The following is a 22,185-nucleotide window of genomic DNA, read 5'->3' as shown; positions in this document are numbered from 1 at the left end:
CAGCCACCAATTAGGGTGAAGCAGGTCATTATTACCTTTGTCTAAATCAATGTTCTTTGCTGGGAAACTTCTGGCTTGCTCAGCCTTCTCCTTCAGGATGTTGTTTTTGTAATCTGTATAAGGGAGGAGTGTATGTAATTCAGACAGCCATGAGAATATTAAGAGAAAACAAATCTTTACAAGGAAGGGATCAGCCCTTCCTTGAAGTACCCTAGGTCTATCATTTCCAGATCTTTAGGGGTAACTCATGGAGTTAATCAACTGCTCAACAGAATAACATGCTACATCTTAAGGTTGTTGTATTTTTTTCCTGGTACTAATCAACTACTTAACTCTCTGCTCCTCATAGGTACCACAGAGTCTTCCATCATGATAGCAATTTACATTGGCTGCTGCCCTGCTTTGCAGCTCACCCTCTGCTACTCCTTTGTTCCCTGCTTCAGTTTTTATATCTACCTTTTGCTCACTGGGGCCACTACTGCAGTAATTTTGATAGCCAAAGCACATCAGCTTGCTCTTTAAAAGGTTGTGCCTTTACTAGGGGTGAGATTCCCCTAAGTGTGCATTTACAACCACAATGTTAGGTGACTACAAAATGAACATAGAAATGTCATCAAAAAGTCCTTAGTTGTAACAAGTTTTGAACAGGTCAGGAGGATGGCTGCTAGCTGATACATACCCAGCCTGATGTCTTCACTTTTGTACTGAGTCAGATCTGTTGTGTCGACTGTAAATTCTTTAAGATTTACATCCTTCCTGGAAAATCAACGAGAGTGAAAAATGGTTATTGGTACATCCTTTATAACTGGCTCCTTTTACTTTTTTCTACAATAGCTTTCTCGAGAACTTAAATTGTTTATTGGCTATACATCTGGAGAACAGCTGAAAAAAATCATAAGAGGATTTAATTCTTGTTAAATGCTGGTGATTTTCACAGAAATCCCTGTAGAATCCTTTTCTGTTTCTACAAAGCTTCCCTGGAGAAAGTATGACAGAGAGATGACAGCATTGGCAGCCACTGCACACGGATATTTTTCCTGTGTTTGCCCATAACCTGTCAAACAGATTTCACAGGATCATACTACTTATTAGGGAATCTGTTTCTCTTCTCTCTTGCTTTCACTGTCTTTCTACTAACACCAAGAGATCTCTGGTTAATCTGTGTCTTCTTTTCCCTCACAAATCTGACCAACGTCTTGAAAAATGGGGAACAAATCTGTTCTGGAACTTTCCCATTTCTTCCACTTTACTACAGGTAACAAAGCATAAAGGGATGCAGATACACCATCTTGGCTTAGGTCCATTTCACAGCAGAGTCTACAGCAGATCTGTGCATTACCCCTTTACCACTAACTCCTAATGACGTCTCACATAAACACGATCTGTGAATCAGTTCCCAAATGATACCCAGAGATACCAAACAATCCCTACAAGCCGTTCTCTCCTTCCACACTTTGACAGCATGGAATTTACTTCCTGATATTCAACCACAAAGCAAGCATGTATTTCCTGGAAACATCACCCTAATAATGACAAGAGTGTAAAACAAAGAAACTCTATCAAACTGTGCTGTAGGTGGCTGCATTCTTACTAAACAGATCCTCAGCTGTTTTAGGCTCTTAATGATAGAAGCAAGGGAGCAATAAGTTTGTTCTTACATATTCTACTCACAGACAGCAGATCCTATAGTGATACTTACTCTCCATATTTCTTCACATTGTATTCATAACCTAAATAAGGACAAGAAATAGAATGAGCAGTTATATCCAATGCAACCAACACTTCCCACATATCACTGATAACAGCAACGCATAGCAGCTATTCAGTCCTCTCTGCCGTGGTGCTTCCAATAAGCACTGTGCAGCACAGTAATTGTTTGCAGAATCACCTCTCCTGCCACGGAGCAGAACTCCAGAGGTGGTGTTTTCCAGCACTCACCTCTCTGCCTGCGCTTGCGGGTGATGAAGACAACGATGATGAGCAGGACAACGAAGAGCAGCAGCGTTGCCAGGACGTAGCCCAGCTGCTGGAAGAAGTGGATGCGGCTCTCAGGGATGATGACATTTATCACATTGTGCCCCCTGACAACATTTGGATCTGAGAACAGAGAAAAAAGGAACACAAGGCAATAATTGTCACTGGCATTCAAAGCATGTTTGCAAGTGGGTCCATATGTGGAACTAAAAAGCATGTTCAGTGGCCATTGCACATTTCCATGCTGCTGCCTGCTTATCAGGGTGCTGCTTTTGTTTACAGCAGAGAGCAAGTTCAGCAAGAAGCCACAACAACCTAGAGTCGCTCTGGGGTAGCACAGCCCTCTTCTGGGTCCCTTGCAACACGCACACACCACATCGCTTCGGCTCCAGACAGCTGAAGTATGAAGCAGCCACTCCCAGCCAAGGGTTGTAATTTACAGAGTGGGAGGAATTTTCAATGCCAAGGAATGAGTTCCCTTTGAAATCAAATAAAAATCAATAAATAAAATAAAAACCCACAAAGAAAAGCCAAGATTCCATTCCACTTGTGGGTGCAGCAGCGCTGCAGTTCCTCAGCACAAGAAAGGGTAACTCTAAACTGTTACGTGGAACATTTTTGTAGCTCTCAAATAAATGGGTCAATGCGTTGCACATACAAAGAGAGCAACTCCTCTGCTTGCAGCTGTCAGAGGAGTGGACAAATCCAGGCACAGACCACAAAGCCATAGGACACACTGTGCTGTGGAAGGCTTTTCTCTTCAGAATAGAGCTGAGTGCACCAGCAAGGGGTTCTGACCACCGTTCTCCTGGGAGTTTAACCCCAGTCAGAGGGAATAAGGGGAAAGATTGGGAAAACATCCCCAAAGCCACAGTGCCATTCAGCAATGTCTTCTGAAGCGAGCCTGCCTCAAGCAAACCAGCCAGTAATAAGCACTGATTTTAACACTGGAACTAAGTCGTCATAAGGATGAGAGTCAGACAGCTGGTCTCATTTGTTATCAGACATGTAGACATGGCTTTGTGTCCAGCTAATTGTATTCCAACACGAACAGCCTTCCCCAGCAGCGTTTTGGTATTCCTCTTTAAGCAAAGCCACATCTCCAGCACCAGTTAAGGTCAGAACTGATCAGCACAAACAAGAATCTCGCAGTCGAGCTAAGCCAGCGAGTTCATCGTTATTTCAACAGCTGGTTTTCCTTTTGAGGCCATTTGGAAATGTTAGAAACTGCTCATTTCCATCAGGGCAGTACTGTAAATAGGCCGAGTCCTGAAACAAAATATTCCCCACAAAAAATACAGCACCAAGTGCACTGATTTTGTCCAGCCTCACCCTGCATGGCAGCAGAGCAGGCAAGCAGCTTGTTGAGCTAACCAACAAATCTCCAGATGCTGGATGCTGTGTGTGTGCTGGCTGTCCTGCTCAAAACTAGCATGTATTTTTCACCACTAAGAAATACCAAACCAAAAAACCACTTGTAAAGCTGCAAACAGTGTATGTGACAGTTCTACTTTAACAAACCTCTGCATCACAAAGGGTTTCTTCAGCTGCTGCTATAATGAGATGGTAGCCACTGGAGCAGCCATTGAGCCAGCAGACCTAAATGCGTCCTGTTCCTGGCCCTTTGCTTTCCCACAGTACTGCAGGGGAGGGTAGGATCTGAACTGAAGCTTTATTCAATATCAGGGAGGACACAAGAATGGCAAGCTGCAAAACCAGAGATGCAGCTTTATTCTATCACCAACATCCTTCAGTATGTCCTCAGCTTGGTTTCTTTCCCCTTCTGCCTCCACTCCATTCACATGATCTAACTGCTGGAAAATAAGTCTTAATGGTGGGGAACAAAAAAAAAAAACTGGAAGAGATGCCTTCACGTTACTTTATCAAAATGTAGAAGGATCAGATCTTTCAGCTGGAAAAAATGGAGAGAGCTGCACCATGAGAGCTCACAGCTGCTGGGTACGTGGCACATTTTCTTCTCTAGGCTGGCAAGGACTGAGAGTAGTTCTGCAAGATAGGCTATTCTTCAATCGCTTGCTCCAAAACAAATACAGAGTAAAAATACACTAAATTAGTAGACATACAACATATTTCTTCTGCTGGGACTTGGGAACAGAATTGAACTGATGTTTACAGTTCAAAACAGGATGAAATTTCCTGTCTGGAAACAGCTCTGAGCCTTGGAGTTATGCCAGAAACGATAGCTGCTCGCTGAAAAAAATCTCATTGCATTGCTTTTGTTATCTCCTGATGTTTCATTTTGGCTTTAAGTTACAGCCCAGAAAATTTCTGCCCAGCTTTTCACGGAGGAGCAGTATCTCAGCCTTTGCTGCTAAGCTCAAACAGGCCGCCCATCAAGCAAGGGGCTTGAAAAAGGCACTCCAGAACCTCAGCTCCTCTCCCTGTTCCCATCGACTCAGCGCATTTTTGTGCCTGGTGCTCTCAGAACCAGCTGATCTTTCCCTGCCCCCAGGGGATAAAGCTCCTCGAAGGCTATTCTTTTTGGTGGTGAAAATGGCATTTCTCAGGAAGGCAAATTCCTTCACCAGTGGGGCACTACTTCCAAACCAAGAGAGCCCAACAGGCTGTATTACCTGCAGGATCTGCCAGCTGGGCAGGTGGTAACCATTCAGCCACAATCAGGACAGTGAGAGGAAGGTTTTCCTGGGTGAGCAACGATGTAGTTTTCGTCTGCACAGTGGGTTTTGATAGGGCTCAAGGGTAGCAAAAGAGCCAGATGCTGGGGGACTGATACTTGTGTGTTCTGATCCCTGTGTCAGCACAGCCCCAATGGCCACCCCTTGTCAGTACAGCCAGGATTTCTGGCCACCAGCCTTAGTCCCAGTGGGGAGGTTTGGGCTTCTGTGACTTGAAGAAAAACTAATTGCTAGAGAACAATAGACATATCTAAAAATGTATGAATCCTAGAATCACAAGGTTGGAAAGGAACTACAACATCACCTAGTCCAACCGTCCTCCATCACCATTACTATCCAGTAATGTCCAAATTCTGTAGTAAGCAGCCAATAAACATTAAGCCACAATGAGTATTTTAAAATGTTAATATGGAACTATACCTAAGGGACTTTCATATATGCATTTTTTAAAACTTGGGATTTTATTTTTCTGCCTGAACGAAACATGATGGTTTGGGGTTTGGACAGGCTATCAAATGATAGCTCAGTGCAGTGGAAAATGTGAAAATTAGCTAAAAAAAAAAAGAAAAAAAGAAAAAAAGCTGAAGGGTGGAGGAAAATTCCTGGTGGTTGATTCTGCAGAGTCTGGCACCTGGCACAGCCTGAACCCCTGAGCAGCAGGGTGGGAAGTGCTTATGCAAACGGGGCACGTTAGAACAGCAAAGGCAGCAAAAAACCAACCCCCTACTCCACACCCTCTCCTGTTTCATAAAAGCAAGCAGAAAAGGGAGTCTGTTAGAAAAAGTTTGCTTGCTTTAGGGTGTTTAAGCACTGCAGAGCAGAGCAAAGAGCAGCAGGACATGATGTCACTGTGGTACAGCAGGCAGGGTAGTGAGCCCTGGTGGGTGGGACACTCCACTCTGGCTGAGTGTTAAAGCAACACCAGAGAATCCTCACTAATATTTTGTAGCTCCAGGTACAGCACTGTAATGGAAACAGCTCAGTAAGAATGCAGCTAACACATTAGAGCTCCGCACTAGTAGGGAGGGAGGGAGGCAAGACCTCATCTAATTCTCTGATTTTAAGGGTAGGAATTGCTCATGGCTCAAATAGAAGAAACCATACAGGAAACCCCAGCATTGATTCGAGTGGCACCTTCAGTTCAGAGGTGTCTGTGGTACTTCTGCAGGGCAAAGGTTTGCCTTGACCACAACTCCTTCCCCTCCTGCAGTCAGAAGCCCTGCCAGAAGCCACTCACCTACGGCCGGGGCAGTGTTGTGGGTTGTGAGGTTCACCACCTTCTTCTCTCTCACTGGCTCTGTCACAAAGACCTGGTAGATCCTGCGCTCATGCAGACCGCAGTAATGGTGGTGCAGGTGGCAGGAATAAGTGCCTTCATCCGCATTTTCCAGCTCAGAAATTCGCAGGGAAAAGTCACCCAGGGCAAAGGCTGTGTCAGTGATGTTCATCTTCTGCCGAATGAAGAGAGGCCCATACGAGCGGCGCTCACCAGAGGCGTACAGGTCAATGAGGCGGTCAGCGCGGTCGTGGGGAACCCCTGGGGGCTGCCTGTCCCAATGGACCACTTGCTGCTCCTCTTCACTGTGCCGTTCGGTCCAGATGTGGTTCCGGTTGACACAAGGGAGCATCACAGTACTGCCTTCCAAAGCAACAATCACAGCCTTCTCTCCATCCCAGTACTCTTTTGCTGCTTTGGCTGTGGAGATAAGACGTGCATCTTTACCCATTTGTCTCATGCTTAAGGACACCCATGCACACCTAGGGTTGCTCTCAGACCCTGCAATCCTATAACGCATCCTCTCCAAAGATCCTGAAGTGTCACAGGGGAAACGTACCTCACTCACACTCAATTCAGCACTTAGTGAACAAAGGCACCCATATCTTCACATCCCAGGTGGGTGCATTGAGCACAGCCATTTCCTTTCCTTAAAGCCATTTCCTTTCCTTAAAAGTGAGAATTCATCTCTTGCTTCAGAACGAAGGAAGAACATTCTCTCAACAAACCATTTATAACAGACTCCATCTTCAATATGCTGTGCTTCATTCTCCAAGCAGGAAATGCTTTCCTTCCCACATATACCATAATTACTGAAGAAGCTCAAGGAACACTGTTCTGTGTTTTGTTCTTGAAGAAGGAATAACAGAAGAATAAAAACACAGATGAGCAGTCCAGGGCTCACAGGCCAGCCTGGGTGTTCTCACTGCATAGAAGCTGTGAGAACAGCAGCAGGGGTGCATTTCTCTTCTATCCCATCAGTTTTTTAGACAACTCAGCACTTTAGCTGCTTCCCAGCACCATCAGCCCCAGCAAACTTACTTGTGCACTATGTGTAGGTCGATTTAAATAACTTATGTGCTTACGTGGTGTAGGTGGCACACACTGAGGTACCAACAGCCCTTAGAAACTTCCTTTCAGAGCTGGATTCAAAGGTTTTTTGTGTTTTTGTTTTTGTTTTTTAAACAACAGGCTTCTCAAGCTAAGCCCAGCAATCCGCATTACAAGGCAGATCTTTGTGGCTAACTTGACTCACGATGTATTGTTACTAGTAATGTTTTATTGCTGGAGCACTGACAGCCCAGTTAGCTAACTGGGCTGGCTAGTGTACAATTAAAAGGCTTTGCAGAGTTGGGCACAGGCCAAGAAAGGAAGGGCTTTCATAAAGACATACACTGATCAAAATTTCTGAAAACCACATAGTAAGCACTGCTGCCTCCTGATACACTGCAAGATTCTTGTAGCACCTGTGTCCTGAGCTGCAGCAGAGCAGGCATGGGCAAAAAGCCTTCATCCACAGTGCTCTCTGATGCTAGCAGAATAGCATGCACTACCTGCTGTGAATCAGCACACAAGCCCCACTGTGAATTCACCTCAGACCTGGGGACCACTGGACTTCAGCTGCCAGACTTGCCCTTGCAGAAAGGGACACCATGCTGTCACACCTACCTTTCTTAGTGATATCTAGTTGAATTTTCACAGTTTCATATAAGTGGCAGTAGTGATGGTGGAGATTACACGAATATATACCTGCATCACTCTCTGCAACATCTAGTATAAGAGAAAAGAGAGAACAAGTTGAACGTTTCATGCTGAGCCAACTACTTTTGTCATTTATGCTATTCAACAAACGCACAGAGGCAAAAAGACCTTTGCAAAGCTTAGGGATAAAAGAGAAAAAGATCCTGTTTAGTACCTTTGATCACCAGTGAGAAGTTGCCATCTGTAAATGCATTCTGGGGCATTAATATCCTCCCTTGGTTGTAGGAGCTGTAGACACGCTGATCTCCTGCTGAGTACATGTCACACAGCCTCTCCATCTTGTTATCTCCATAGTAGGTGCTGTACACATCCCAGTGCACCACACGTTGGCGGTCATTCAGACGGTCCTGAGTCCACACCATGCGGTAACTCTTGCATGGCAGGACAGCCTGTGAGCCCCGGGTAGCACTGATGTTTAACACTGACACTACAACACTGTCTGGGTTTGAGGCATCAGCTGGGACTGAGGGCAAGGAGCAAAGAAAGAATCCAGATATCACATTAATAGCATGTAAAGAAGGGACCAGAGATAAGTCCTGTCGTAGAATCTCTGCGCCAAAAGAAACCCATCTGAAGAAAAGTAACTTTCAAGACCAACACAGAGCTCTCTAATGGAGAAATACAATATTATTATTGTTTTAATTTAAAAAATCACCGATTTCATTCAGTAAAAAATGATCCTGATAACATCTGTTATCAGGATCCTAAAGCTGACCTGCCATACCTACCCTTTCCTAATCCTAATGCTCAGTTAGCTCAGTGTTTAGAGGCACTAGTTCATGGTGTGCATGGCTGGTGCCTACAGAAGTTACCCATGAAATCCCCATCACATGGGCTCTGATTTCATAACACCAAATTTCTTCTTATGGTGACAGAAACCCACGTAGATTACAAAGATGTCACTCACCTGAATATAAATAAACAACAGAACCTGTTAAAGCAGAAAGAAAATAATGTCAAAATTAAAGAAGCAAAAAATAAACAAACCAAAACACAACAAATGCACTCCTGGTCAGCCACCACCTCCTGTTATTATTCCATCTGTTACACCCTTTGTTGTTAACACACTTATTTAACACAGGTATTGTGGTTAAGCCCAGAGACTGTGACCTTGCTTGGTGCTCGCTGCCTAGGAGTAGTTCTCTAACACAAAGATAAGTGCTCTATCCTTCCACAAAGGACAGTCAACAGCAGGGATAAGAACCAACAACAGCCCTGGCCTGGGCTCACCACTGAAATCCAACTCTTATATAACTGATAGGGGGTTAATTTCATCCAAGGAATCAAAATCCCTGAATGCTGCAGGGTGCCTTGACAACCTGTCAAGCTGAGTGTGATGCAATGTGGCTGTTCTGCTTTGCACTTGTGACACACATTGCTGCCAGACACACACACACACACACATTCATGTGTACCTCCTGCTCACATTCCTGGTCTGCACAGTTGACCATCAATGCTCTGGAAGCAACCACAACTCTCTCCAACTCGCGTGACTCAGATGTACGCAGGAAGAACTTGGTCAAAATGAACTGATGGCTTTGTTTCTGCATCCCCCTGGCCCCATCCCTCCTGCTTTTTGTGTAGGAGGGGTCTGAAAGGTCTCCTGGCATCACGCTCGGAGAGCACGAATCGGATTCCCAACACAATGACATCATTCATCTCTCTAACCAGTCAAGTCCAAGTGGGTTCTAGCAGAATAATTAGCTGTTTTGTCCTGCTAATGTCATAGGCACAATGTCCTCCTGACAAAGGCTGCTTTTTTTTTTTTTTCAGCCCTGGAATTTATTCCCTTCAAAAGAAAATAAATTCACACCAGATCAGGGCTATTTTAACAACACCATCAGTGCACAGGCTGAGAATAAGCTCTGTTTCTTCTCCTATCACAAAATACTGGGCTGTGGCACCATAGAACAAAAGTGAGCAGCACTCTCTGTTGAGCTGCCAGCTCAAAGACACTCCAAATATAAGGAATTCTTTCTACATCTGTAATCTCAGCATCATAAAGAAAACAAATTCCTTGGACAAAGCTTGTACAGCTCTGGATACAAGACAAGACATCCTACTGAGACATTATAATCCCATTATTTGATGATGTCTGCTAATAGGCTGCAAAATACCTGATAGTAAAATACAACAAGCTGCCAGCCTCTGCCAGCACTGCCCACATGCCCAGAGCTGGTGGCATCTGCAGAGTGACATGGGAAAAAACAGCACAGCATCACAACACAGCATCACAACACGCGTGGCAGCTTGCGTGCTAGGAAGTGAGCTGGCTGGCTGCACAGCAGTGCTTCCAGAGCTTTGCTTTAATGCTCATTGACAGCAAGTTGATTTGGTGCTGCAGAAACATCCTCTTCTGGCTGAGCAAAAGGAATGCATTTACTTCCCTCCTTTCCTCTTGCACGTTAATGTAAAAACCACTGAGCCCAAATGCAGCACCACAAACCTAACATCTGACAGACATCCCTCTAAGCCTTCCAGTGTGCTCTGCTCAGCAGCCTGTCCTTCTGCTTCTGCACCTTCGTGCACGCTGTGCTGGCCCTGCTGGCATGGCAAGGACCATCCAGCCCTCTCTGCCCCATCCATGAGATCCAAGTTGACTGTTGGCAGAACACCAGCATCCTTCCAGGAGTGCCCCTCAGTGACCAGGGGATGTTGCTTCTTTATAGGAAAAGGGAAAAGCATCTGTTGAAGCCTTGCCTGCTTCTTACCATCCTCCTAATTTGACTTGCTGGGTGCTGCCACACAAAGATGGCCCTGAGTGACTGTCACTAGAACAAAGCCCATGCAAGATGCTGGCCTGATGAAGCACAGCAGCCAGCAGCTGAAGCTCTAGAGGGGACAGAAGGGAAAAGGCATGTTGCAGGCTTTACAAGAGCCATGGGAACTCCACAGCACAAAGAAAGCAGAACTGATTGTGATGATTCCCTGTCAGTGTTGGAAATCTGAATGCATACACTGAGTTATTTGAGATGGCTGTAAGTGAAATAGCTTATAAATCAAAGGAATCTGGAATGCCTCTGATCTCTTATGTGCCTGGAGAAAAAGGAATTTAAAACAACTGGTTTTTAATAAACTGGACACAGAGGAGTAGTTAAATACAATATGAGATTTGCTCTGCTATGTGAGACCCAAAGTGCATTCCAAAGAAGTGCCCCCCCAGCCTGCTTTCAAAGTTATTGTTTGTGTAACACAGTTGTTACTGAAGATAATCAGCAATATATCCATAAACCAGCAAAATTAACAGCTTATGAGCTACAGGAGTGCAACAGACTGGAAGCAGTTATACTGGTGAGTCACCACCCAATCTGCAAGTATAAAATCAAGGATTATTTATGCACCTAATGGAAGCTCAGTCTTTTGTGCTCATGGGGCTCCAGCAGCTTCAAAACCACCAAATACCTTAAGAGTTGGTAACAATGGCTTTCATTTTTAGATTTCAGCTCCATGTGAGGATAATCACTTTGACCTCTCTCTGTGTGATATACTTCAGAAAAAAAGAGACAGACATCTATCTGCTCTCCCCTGACTTGTTCTCTGCAGCCTCAGCATGCCTCTCGGTAGGATCCCCAAGGTATTCTGCTGCTCCCACAATATAGGAAGAGAAAAGCAAGTTTCCTAATCCCTTGTAAAAGGCAGGGCCAGCTCTTACAGCTTGAATCCCTGCCACTTTCATAGTAAAGAATTAGGCCACAAAAACTGCAAGCAAACGACAAGTAAGAGCCTCAGGCTCTGAAAGACATCTTACACACTCAGGGATCTCGAGGCTCTGTCCTCAGAGCAGTTCTAACAGAAATCTGCCCCCTGAGTCTTGCCTGAACAAGAGCACAGCTCCTCTTCTCCCTGAGATAGCTGCTGGCAGAGGCGAAGCCTGTGCTAATGAAACCACCGAGTTCCTGTCTCACACTGAAGGAGCACAGAAAAAGGAACAGCAAACACTGTAGGCAGCAGCCTGAGTGCCAAGTGGCACATGTGCTCCATGGGACACGGTGAGGGCTTTGCCACAGATACCAGGATAAACTGCCTGAACAGCATCTTCCCTTATTTTTCCCATAAATCCCACTGCTTCTGCAGGAGATTTAATGGTCTCCATTGAGTTATTACGTAATTACCTCAAAAACAGAAGCTTGTGCTAACAAGCTATTTCCAAATACTTTTGGAGAATGGCAGAGACTCCATCCTGACTCTTCAGGGAGCTGACACAGTGCCTAAGAGGCCATCATGGCTTATGACACAGTCACATCGAGGTGACATCTACACAAATGAGCTCAGCACTACTGTTGCAGCCACTTTTTTAACACACAGATCAGTAGCCAGAAGCACCACCTGGGCCCATGTCTAGGTAGAGATGGAAGATGGTGAGCAATAAAGTTCCCTGTCTAAGCAAAGTTCTCCCTACAAAGCCAACTGGTGGCCAGGCCAGGCTTTGAACTGGACTTCTAAGTCTCTATACTTGTTTATTTTTAAAGCTTGCTGGGATAAGCTTCTCACCAGCTGAGCATACTGCTTTCAGGAATGCCTGCACTGCAGCTGCTGGCCCACCCAGCCCCAACCATCCCTGCACCTCACTGCAGGTAGCAACGTGCTGTGAGTTGGCAAAAAGCAAGAATGTGCTGCCTCAGCAGAAAGGAAAAAGCCTCCTGTCTGGACAAGAAAGCAATCACACCTTGGCCACCACACAGCCAGGATCCCGCGCAGATCTGCCCTGACTTCCTTGCAGACAGCTCGGATATTAGCTCAGCTTTTTAAACCCTTTTCTGGTTCGTGTACTTGACGTTGGCTCCGGGCCCATGGAACAGTTTGCAGAGCCATTCCAAACACAGCGCTGTTCCTCCTTGCAAGATATTAACACTTGAGGGTGTGGTTCTTCTCCAAGTAGGATCATCTCAGCAAACACAGAGACACAGATTTCCTCCCTTCTCTCATTACACTAACCTGACCTGGGTGGGTACAGCAGCACTCAGCATCACGGCTCCCTGGCATACGGACAAGCTCTCTCTCCAAAATACACCCAAAGATGTCCGTGAGAGATCGTCCATCCTGTGGTGGGATACTGCTGGCTCTGTGCTCTGCAGCAACCCAACCTGTTGTTCCTGCCCCAGGCACTGTTAACATGCTCAGCCACACTGGGGAGCAGCTGGACTGGTTGGTGCTTCTCATCCATCCCCCAGCTTAACCCACTCCCCCACACTGCTTTTCTGAGTCGCTATAATCCTTCTGCCCCTTATGACTGATTCCATTCCTAACCCTTGCCTTTAGGCATCACCACATCGGGGATGATTTGGTGACATGAGCACTACATTAAGCGGGGACCAAACTGAGAACTCAACTCTGTATACTGAGGAATTTCAAGAGGCTCAGGTGGAAAGCCACAGCCTTTCATTAAGGGCTGTGAGAAGCAGAAGGGTCACTGCTCCCCAAAAAACTCGTGCTCCTCACTTCCTCCTGTCAGCACCTGAAATGAGGTCTTTCCATACTGTTCTTTGAGCTGCAATTCCTCCTTGCTCACAGGTGCCTTCCTTAGACCCCAAGGTCTTGCAAAGGTAGATTTGCTTGGGTTTTACAATTTATCCTCATGTCTTCTCCTGCCTTCCAAGCATTACTGACTGAGATCTCTCTGCTCAGTTTAGGATCAGGTTCTCAGGACACTGGATCTATTTTCAGCCCCTACAGAAAACTGTGGTAGAGGAAAGTGTACAAGTCACTCTGTTACTGTGCATCCATCATACTTGCCCTCATCCCTCTCCTGTACTTTAATGTCTAAGTTAATTCCTTTCTATCTTTATGCTGACAGAGAATAAAAACTTACATTTGTACCTCCATCCTGAATGCACAAACATATCAGCTGTTTCTGCCTCTTCAAAAGTATAAAATAGCCTTGGACCTGTAACTCTAACTATCCAAGATTTACAGTACTCTCCTTTAAGCTTACTGCTTTTGAATTTACAATTGAAGTAACTGAGAGGAAGAAATAAATCTCACAAACATGCTGAATGAAGCAGCATTTAACCTCAAGTATTACTCCATTCTTTCCCTTCCTCTCAAAAAAGCCTGAGAACTCCATAAATCTTTCCCCTCGCAGACCCAAACCCAGCTAAACAAGGAACCTCGGCAAAATCTAACAAAGATAACAGTTCAAAATCTCTCTCATCTCCAGCCCCATCCTCTGCAGCTCAAACAGAAACAAGTAACATCACACCGACCAGCTAGGAGCTTACTTTGCTGAAGCAAAAGCTGCCACAGAAGGAGTTTTGCTAGTTGCTCCATTCCTTCAGCTTCTCCGTGTTTCCGTCTCTCTTGAAAAACAAGTTGAAGACTTTAAAAAAAAAACTTTTTTCTTTTTTTTTTTTTTGCTAACTGGAAAACACTATGACCTCATCAATTTACATCCAGAAAGCTGTGGACAGCAGCTCATATTCTGCAGTTACTCCACCTACAAGTCCTAACTCCCCACCTCCCCACTGCTCTCCCCCACGCTCACACTCCACCTCCTTCCTCTCCGTAACTCTCCCTGCACAGTTACTACAAACACCCACTCTCCTCTCCTTCCCCTCCCTCTGGGACCTGTCTGACTTTGATGTAAAACTTTTATCGGCTATGGTTGGTCCCACACAGATCTGGGCTCTAGAAACAAATCTTTCTCCTTTTCCCCAGAGGATGAAACTAATTTTCCTTGTGCTTTACTTGATCCAGCTGTTCCTTCCTTTGTTTGACACTCGTCCAGCTGTCTGCTCGGGACAATTTATTCTGTTGCCTTCAGTGGTTTTTTTTTTATCTTTGTCTCTTCATATGGTTTTACTTTAAGTTCAAGTCTCAGGAGACAACCTAGAAAACAACGTTTACCCTGCCCTGTGATTTGTAAGCAAGGACTTAACAGCAACTATCCCAGCAAGAGGGTAATAATGGCAAAAGACTGGATATGTGGGAGCTTAGGGCAGAGCAGGCAGAGAAGCCTAGAACCCAAGCAAAGCCCCAGATCACAGGATTTCCTGTTAGAGCAGAACACAGACAACTTGGGTGAACAATTCCATCACTGAGAATGCAGTTTACTTTGCTGTAGTTGGTAAAATACACTGAGTTGGATTATTCACCATCCAGCTCTGTGAGGCACCATGGCTCTGAAAGGCTCAGGCATTGCTTTACATCAAGCACATGGTTCCATCTCCATCTGCCCCTGAGCAATCCCAACAGCCTAACCCATGCAGGTGATCAAATGAACCTGAAAGAGTTTTTTTCATGCAAGACTTGCAGGAAAATTACATGCCTAGACATTCAGGAGACAGTGCAGGTGCTGCTAATAGATGTCAAAACACAGCAGACTTCTCTGCTCTTATTATGACGTAAGATTGCTGTTGTTTGTGATTAGCAGCGTTTAGCAGATTTAACTATACAATCAAATTGGTCATCAAGTGGAAAATTTGGGGGAAAGGGACATTGATGAGTGATGTTACAATTCCATCTGTAGAACAGAGCTAAATATACGTGGGATTCTCATGTGAGAGCTTAAAAATAAAACCTAAATCTTCCCATGGCACTCATGGAAAAAAACTTAATTGCCCCACTTGCATTTCTCCATGCTGACATTGGTCTGTTCCATCTATTTACCCTATCCCAGAGAGGGCTGTGCTTGGGGAAAGAGGAGGGCATTATCCTTCCAACCAAAATCTAAACAAACATCTGAATGCTCTGCAACAACTGGGAGCAGCCAGATTAAAACAGACCAGAACTTCACCCAGTGTAGTGTCCTCTCCAGCAGCAAATGGAACCAGATGCTTCCAAGGCATTCCAAGAAACTGGAACTATTATTATTATTATTATTATTATTAAATAATTTGACCATGAACAAAGCTTGCATTAACCCCAGCACGCCTTCATACTGTCTAAAACAGACCCAAATTACAATTGATTTCTTTCCAGAGAAACATTCTAAAATCATCTTCAGGTAAGAACCTCATAAAATTTCACTGCAAACTTCAACTCTTATATATTTCTATTCAACGGGGAGTTGTGGGTAATTAGACACAAATAGTCACTCACAGTGCAAGTTCCCACGCTCCCCAGATGAGCTGTGTCAAAAGCCTGGATGCTCACACATCCAGCCCAACTGCAACCCAAACACACAGGCTTACTCTTTGCAAGCCTCAGATATTTGCATGACAATTCCATAAGCACTTGCATGCAGCAGTCTTCTGCACATCCCCGAAGTTAAAACTTACTGCCAATTGTCAGGCATCACAGCAAACACCTTACTGACCAACAGAAGCTGAGAGCAGCTTGGGGGCAGCAGCAGCCTTCCTGTAGCCTGTCAGGCAGGCAGTAGGGTTGAGGCTCAGATCCGACAGCTGCACCATCACAGCAGAGCCTGGGAAATGTTTGGCAGGAAGACAAGAAGCTGCTCCCATTGTGCAGGTTGCAAGCACAGCACCCTGTCCTTCCATCCATCCCTCTCAGCACTGCAATCTCAGGGTGCTTTCCTATCTCTCTGCCCCCCACCCTTGGCACTGCAGAGGTTACTGGCTCTTCTTGCCCGCCTGCTGGGATGGATGCAGAACTCTGTGGTTGCTGCTCTCACGAATTGGCTATTTCCTGGCTGAAGGAAGCCAAGTTCAGGCCAAACCCACTGCAGCCTCCCGAAGAAAACAGCCCAGTGGAAGAAAGGAGGAACAGCTTCCCTGGGGTTCAGGAGGGGAGTAAGGGGACACAGATTCCTGCCCTTTTCTCGCTCATTCTGTGCAGTCTCCAGTCTGCCCTGTGTTCCTAGAGCCCTGCTGCACCAAAGAGATCCCCAGCGTGCAGCTGCACCAACACTGCCTCATCGAGTGCTGAGCATTTAATGTGATTCTCCATGCAAGTCAGGCTAAGGGACTCTGGTCAGGCAGTGGTATTTTGGGTATTGATTCTCAAAACAAGAAGCATCCCTTCACTGCCCGCTGCAGCACAGCCTGCCATCTGCCCCACCACAAAGCCTGTCCAAAGCAAGCAGCTCATCCATGTGTGGGGAAGGTATAAAAGAGGTTTTGCTTCTGGGAGCTCTGCACCTGCCATGCTCACTGCAGGTCAGGCTAGCAGGGAGAAAGGCTCTTCTGTTCCAGTCATCCCTATTTCACCTAGAAATGCTGGTGACTCAGGTGGAAAAAAGCCCTGCCCAAAGGCAGATTAATTGGCTTGTGGGAAGCAGTAATGAGCAAGCCACATCTGCCAGGCACTTTGCTGTTCCTGATCCCTTCCGTTTGAACATTTTTGTTTTCCGTGCCTGCAGGCTGCACTGAAAGACCTCCCAATACATCTGGCCTGAGCACCAGTCCAGAAAGCTGAGCAAATATCAGGTCTGATGCAAAAAGGTGCACTTCATCCTTTCTTGTCATTTTGAGAACCATTAAACTTGGAAAGCAGGAGGAAAAGCAGTCACTTCCACCCTACTTTCACAGCTGTAAGTACACGTAATGCACTGAAAAGGAATGCCAGGATTAACGTTCTGTTGACACAAAGGCACAAATTACAGCACAAGGACTTACACTCATGATCTACCAATGCTCCATGTTTGTATTACCAGCAACTTCCCTACATCTACTCTAAATGTGAAACCTATTGTACCACGCTACAATCAAAGGAAAAGGGAACAGCTCTTCCCAAAAGTAAAAACAAGGATAATTTTTTTTAAAGGAAAAGTAGCAGGGAAAGCTACAGCTTGGGAAAAGAGTGCTGACAGGTACGGGGCAAAACCAGCATGGATCCTGCCAAACCAAAAGCACAGAGATTCTGCATGGAAGCAGCAAAAGAGGGAGAGGCAGGGATACTGCAGTTGGGGGTTCCAGTTTTGGGGCAGAGAAATCTTCAGAGCTGCCTGCCAATGGAAAAGAGCAACATAACACAGAGCCACATGAATTACCAGAGGGTGTGCACTTCCCAGGAGACTTCATTTGGTTGCAAAGCTTTTCTTATTAAACTAAATCTTTCAGCTGCAATGAATCCCATAAACAAGGCTGAAATAATCCAACTTGCAGCAAGAGCTGTGAACTAAAAGGACAAAACTGAGAGCCAACCACAATGACAGGGCTGTCAAGTGAAGCCTGTCATTATCCCAGCAATGTAACAAGCAGCATCTCTCTTACACACCCAGCAATACAATGTTTATTCTCTGTTCCCTAGCTGTAAATGCTTGTACCCCTGATTTGCATTCTCCTAAGACCGTGTTCAGGATGACAAGTTGAGAGTTTGGCCAGATGTTTTTCTGCTTTGTTTTTTTTCACTGGAGACCACTTTATCCCCAGCCTGTGTTATCCACCACCAAACCAACAGCTGAGGCAAATGCACAGTGCAAGAAAGGCAGATCTCTGCCACCCTCCTAAGAACATACAAAGCAGTTTTGTAACAGTCAACAGCTTCACTTGTGTAGTATCCCTCAAACAACCGATTTCCAGCAAAGAGAAAGATGGAATCCATCATGTTGTAGCCTCTGCAGTGCTCTGTGCAAGCATTTCTGAAGCAAAATGAGAGGGCTGCCCAGGAGCAGTATGTGTTACCCTGTCATTTGCAGGCAATTCCTCAGCTTCTGCCTGTCTCAGCTCTCCAACTGAAAAGCTCCATCTCCCTACGTGCCAAACTCACCGATGCGATGCAGCAATAATAGAGACTTTCCAGGTATGTAAGGTATTTAGGCAGATGGAATCTTAAGAGGATTTTGATCTTCTGCTTAATGCACTGAGCTTTGCTCTTCGCCAAGCAAAGACCTTGATATGCACTAAGGAAGAGTTAAACTCCAGCATCCAAGCAAACAGAAATGTGTGCCTATGCCTGCGTGTGCTCCTAAGCTGCTCTAAGTGTGAGTGCCCAGGTAAGAGGCTGAGAGCTCAGTGTGCACCCTTTGCTATCTCTGCAGCTCAGAGACTCCTGTTGTCCTGCATCTTTGGATGCCACTGTATTTAAACTCTCCTTTTTGTTGGAAAGCTGTCAGCTGCAGATTCCTGGGATTCATCTCAAAACCATTAATATGAACCAGTTACAAAAACAGAGAAATTGCCCAGGAAACCAAGGGTTATTTTTTTTTTTTTTTTTTCTTTCTTTCCAGACTGAAAACTGAAGATTATTTTTCCAAGATAAAAATGTGCTTTGGCGATTCTTCCATAAGATGAAATTCAAAAGGCTGAGTTTGGTGCAGGGAAAAAAAGACAAATGGATTTCTGTGCCCCAAAAGCCATCAGAGGTAGATAGCCAGCAGGTCCAAATCTGCAAGCTTGTATGAACTACCATGGAGCTCTGTTTACATCCACTCAGAGACTCTCTCATCAAACCCCCAGTTGCACAGACACTTCAAGACCTATCAGATCATGAATCCTACTGCTAGTAAGCTTTAGGTAATAGTGACATTAATTTATCACTTCCATTAAAAGAAAAGAATGTAGGCAGAGTCTCCCTGCCTTCACCTTTTCTTTCCTGTTCATCTCACACAGCTCTGCTTCACCAGATGGTTTTTTTGGTGCTGAACAGATTTGCCAACAGATATAGTATTTCATGCCATTCACAGCCTGTGAAAATCACTGTCAAAAGCCTGTAAACAACAAATCCTTTTGACAGTGCTTTTGAATCAGTGTCAAGTTTCACAATCTTCCAAACAAGCACCTGAATCAGATGCAGTTAGGCTAAATCTTAATTAAATCCCCATAGATTAATAAATGTTTTCACTGAATTGTTTCGTTGTTTTTCTTCTTTTCTTTCGTTCAAGATACTTGAGTGCATCCCCCTCAATCACAGCAGGCCAAGGCTTTGTCTGAGGTACCTGATTGAGGGAGCACTTGAGCACTAGCCTCAATCAGAAAACAAACAAACAAACAAGCAGGGAAATAAGAATAGAAACAGAGCAGCCTCTCATTCTATGTTTGCAAGGGTCTTTCTGATGGTGGCCCCACACTTGTGCTCATTTGCTGACAGGGCAGGCTGGGTACACAGCACAGGCAGCTCCTCATAGGAAAAGTTTGCAGTCTAAACAGACAGGAGCAGCAGCGAGACGCACAACACAAAAGGAAATGACTCACCCAAGCTTGCACAGCAGATCAGTGGCAGAATTAGGAATACAGCCCAGACCAGCTGCATTATACCTCAGTCTGTAGACTGTGCTGCCTCTGTCCTCACGGAGAGCCTAGAAAACTCTGGCACTATGCGAGGGCTCACTGCACAGAAGACTGATGAGGATGCAGACTGAAGGGCAGAGTTGGACAAAATCTTTCCTGTCTTTCTGCTCTGGAAAGCTTCAGTGATACAAAGAGCTCTGAGACAGAATGCATTTGGGTAGGACTGTAATTTTTAACTTCAAAATGGCCCGTGGCATCCCTCTTACCACTCAGATTTTTGCAGCACTCTGATTCCCCAAGGAGAACCACACTCATTACTTCCTGCTGCCTCTTTTCACATCACAGCAGGGAAAATAAATTGTTGTTGTTATTGGTTTGTCGTTTTCTTTTTTTGAAGACACAGAGTACCTAACTATCTCTCAGCCTATGGAGAGCCAGTAGTGCCTTCAACACATTGATATTAGCTCAAAATCACATGAACCATGAAGTTCCTGAGGGGATGGAAAAACATGCAAATCTAAATTGGAGTTACCATCAATCATAACTTCAAGAGCTGGCTCTGTGCATGTATATGCATCTGTTCGTCTTCCCCTAAGGTTCACAGCAGCAGCCAGCAACTGTGTGCTGCTGGGAATCGGGGGGGGTTAGAGCCCCTAAGGTGCTATCACTTGCATCTCCATGCCCCTAAACCTTTTAGATCTATGCAGAAAAATCACCACCCCCAAAATTAACTTCTTGATGTCAAGTGCCTGAGACAGAAGGGCATCCAACCTATGACATGGGACTGACTCAGTCCCATGGGAGCTGTGGTTCTGTAGAGTCTTCACTTTTTCAAACCTACCCTGAAACCACTAAGCCCCCTCTAGGGGACAGACACTTAGAATTGGTCCAATTTGGCAGATGGCAAACAGCATTGAGAATCAGGAGGAAATAACAGAGGGATCTCATCACCTCTTTGAACATTTATTTAGCCAGTGTGTTTGTCTTCAGAAAAGTGAGAGAAGGCAGCAGCTGAGATAAGCAGCATTCCATCAAGCTGTTACTCATCCCTATAGACAAAGCTCCAGAATTTTCCATATTTCGGAAAAAAGAGGCACCAGACAGGCAGACCTTGGGTCTCATTTTTCAATTCAGTAGCACTTCCATGTAAAAAGGCCTTCACTTTGCCCAATTCTTCATTTCAGATCTCAAGGCACTTCACAGGGAAGTCGTTAAGCCTACACAAAAGGAAGGAGGAGCTGAGGGAGAGATGGGAGAAATAACTGGTCCATGGGACACATCCTGAAATCCCATATCACTGCTCATCCTCCTGCTCAGGAGGCTCTGACAAGGAACCTACCAAGAACAAATTAAAAGCAATCACTCACACGCAGTGCTGACTCAGTGCCACAGGAGATGACTGAACAGAGAACCTTTTCCAGAGCAGCTCTCCAGCAATCTCCTCCACAGGCAACAGTAGGTCAGGTTCCTCTAACATGAGAAAAGCTTAAGCCACAAGCACACAGCACATATTTCTCTGAAGAACCAAGCAGTTCTCAAAATATTCAGGGAAACAGGCACATTCAGCTATTTATGTCACTTTGTGTCCCCTTTCTGACCACCAGCATTGTGCCTCAACCACATTTCTCAGTCCCTCTCTACATGGGAACAACCTTCTGGCACTAGGAGCTTTGAAAGGAGAACTCCAGTCCCCACACTAATTGCAGCCCATCTGTTGCACCCGCCTAAAATAATTAAGCAGTGCAATTCCAGGCACAGCATCTTATTTTGAGATCAGAAATGACTGGGAAAGAGTGGAAAAATGAAGAGGTTGACTCTGAAAAGGGTGCTCAAAGGTTGCTTCCCAGAGAGCTGTGTTATCTACCTCAGGTTTGCAGGCCATTTCACTTGAAATAAAAATACTGAAAGGAGGTTCCTTTGTGTAATACAATATAATCCTGCTGCCAAATTTAGATGCACAAACATGGAGCTTGGCCAACTTGTAAGGGTAGTCTATGCAAACTGTGCATTTATTCTAGATCAATCCAAGTGCCCAGAACTTGAACTAAAGAAAACAGGGTGCTGCTTTAGAAACTAGCTGTCCTGAGAATGTTCCTGCATACAAACCTACCTGACTGAACCAGCATTGCTGCTTCTATCCAGACACCTGAGTTCTGTACTACATCACCCATTTCAGAGTTCCCCTCCAAAATAAGCACAAGGTAGAAATAGGTGTTCCAGTTACTTAAAACTTTACTCCAGAAGCAGCTGTCCCTACTCTGAAAACTAGAAACACATTTTTATTTGCTCTCCTTTCTACTCCCCAGCCTCACTTTGTATTCAGAAATCATGGAGATAGTACTGCACTCAAGGCAGAAATAATGATTTGGGGCTTTTCTGCTTGCTTCCTTTTCACAGTCCCAGGTTTTTGCATAAAGTACTTGTGAGAGAAAGGCTTTCCTGCCTTCCC

The 22,185-nt window shown here is 45.1% G+C and overlaps 1 protein-coding gene across 2 annotated transcripts in view; it reads right to left on the bottom strand.

Annotated features, from left to right (window-relative positions):
* Nucleotides 1-22,185, bottom strand: part of MXRA8 (matrix remodeling associated 8) — a 29,366-nt gene that overhangs the window by 5,176 nt on the left and 2,005 nt on the right. The window contains exons 1-9 of one of the 2 annotated variants that reach the window (XM_010722803.3): nucleotides 13,887-14,102; nucleotides 8,576-8,599; nucleotides 7,823-8,131; nucleotides 7,576-7,677; nucleotides 5,869-6,327; nucleotides 1,939-2,097; nucleotides 1,700-1,730; nucleotides 680-756; nucleotides 36-113 (exon numbers count right to left, since the gene is read on the bottom strand). In XM_010722803.3, the coding sequence (XP_010721105.1) occupies nucleotides 36-113; nucleotides 680-756; nucleotides 1,700-1,730; nucleotides 1,939-2,097; nucleotides 5,869-6,327; nucleotides 7,576-7,677; nucleotides 7,823-8,131; nucleotides 8,576-8,599; nucleotides 13,887-13,935 (1,288 nt within the window). In that variant the 5' untranslated portion in view covers nucleotides 13,936-14,102. Of the gene's footprint in view, nucleotides 1-35; nucleotides 114-679; nucleotides 757-1,699; nucleotides 1,731-1,938; nucleotides 2,098-5,868; nucleotides 6,328-7,575; nucleotides 7,678-7,822; nucleotides 8,132-8,575; nucleotides 8,600-13,886; nucleotides 14,103-22,185 lie in introns of those variants that run through there. The other variant, XM_010722801.3, reaches the window with a different exon arrangement.

The sequence above is a fragment of the Meleagris gallopavo genome, chromosome 23 (genome assembly GCF_000146605.3).
Source record: "Meleagris gallopavo isolate NT-WF06-2002-E0010 breed Aviagen turkey brand Nicholas breeding stock chromosome 23, Turkey_5.1, whole genome shotgun sequence".
Classification (NCBI taxonomy): Eukaryota; Metazoa; Chordata; class Aves; order Galliformes; family Phasianidae; genus Meleagris; species Meleagris gallopavo.
The sequence above is the reverse complement of the archived record's forward strand: the minus strand, read 5'-3'. Positions and strand labels throughout refer to the sequence as shown.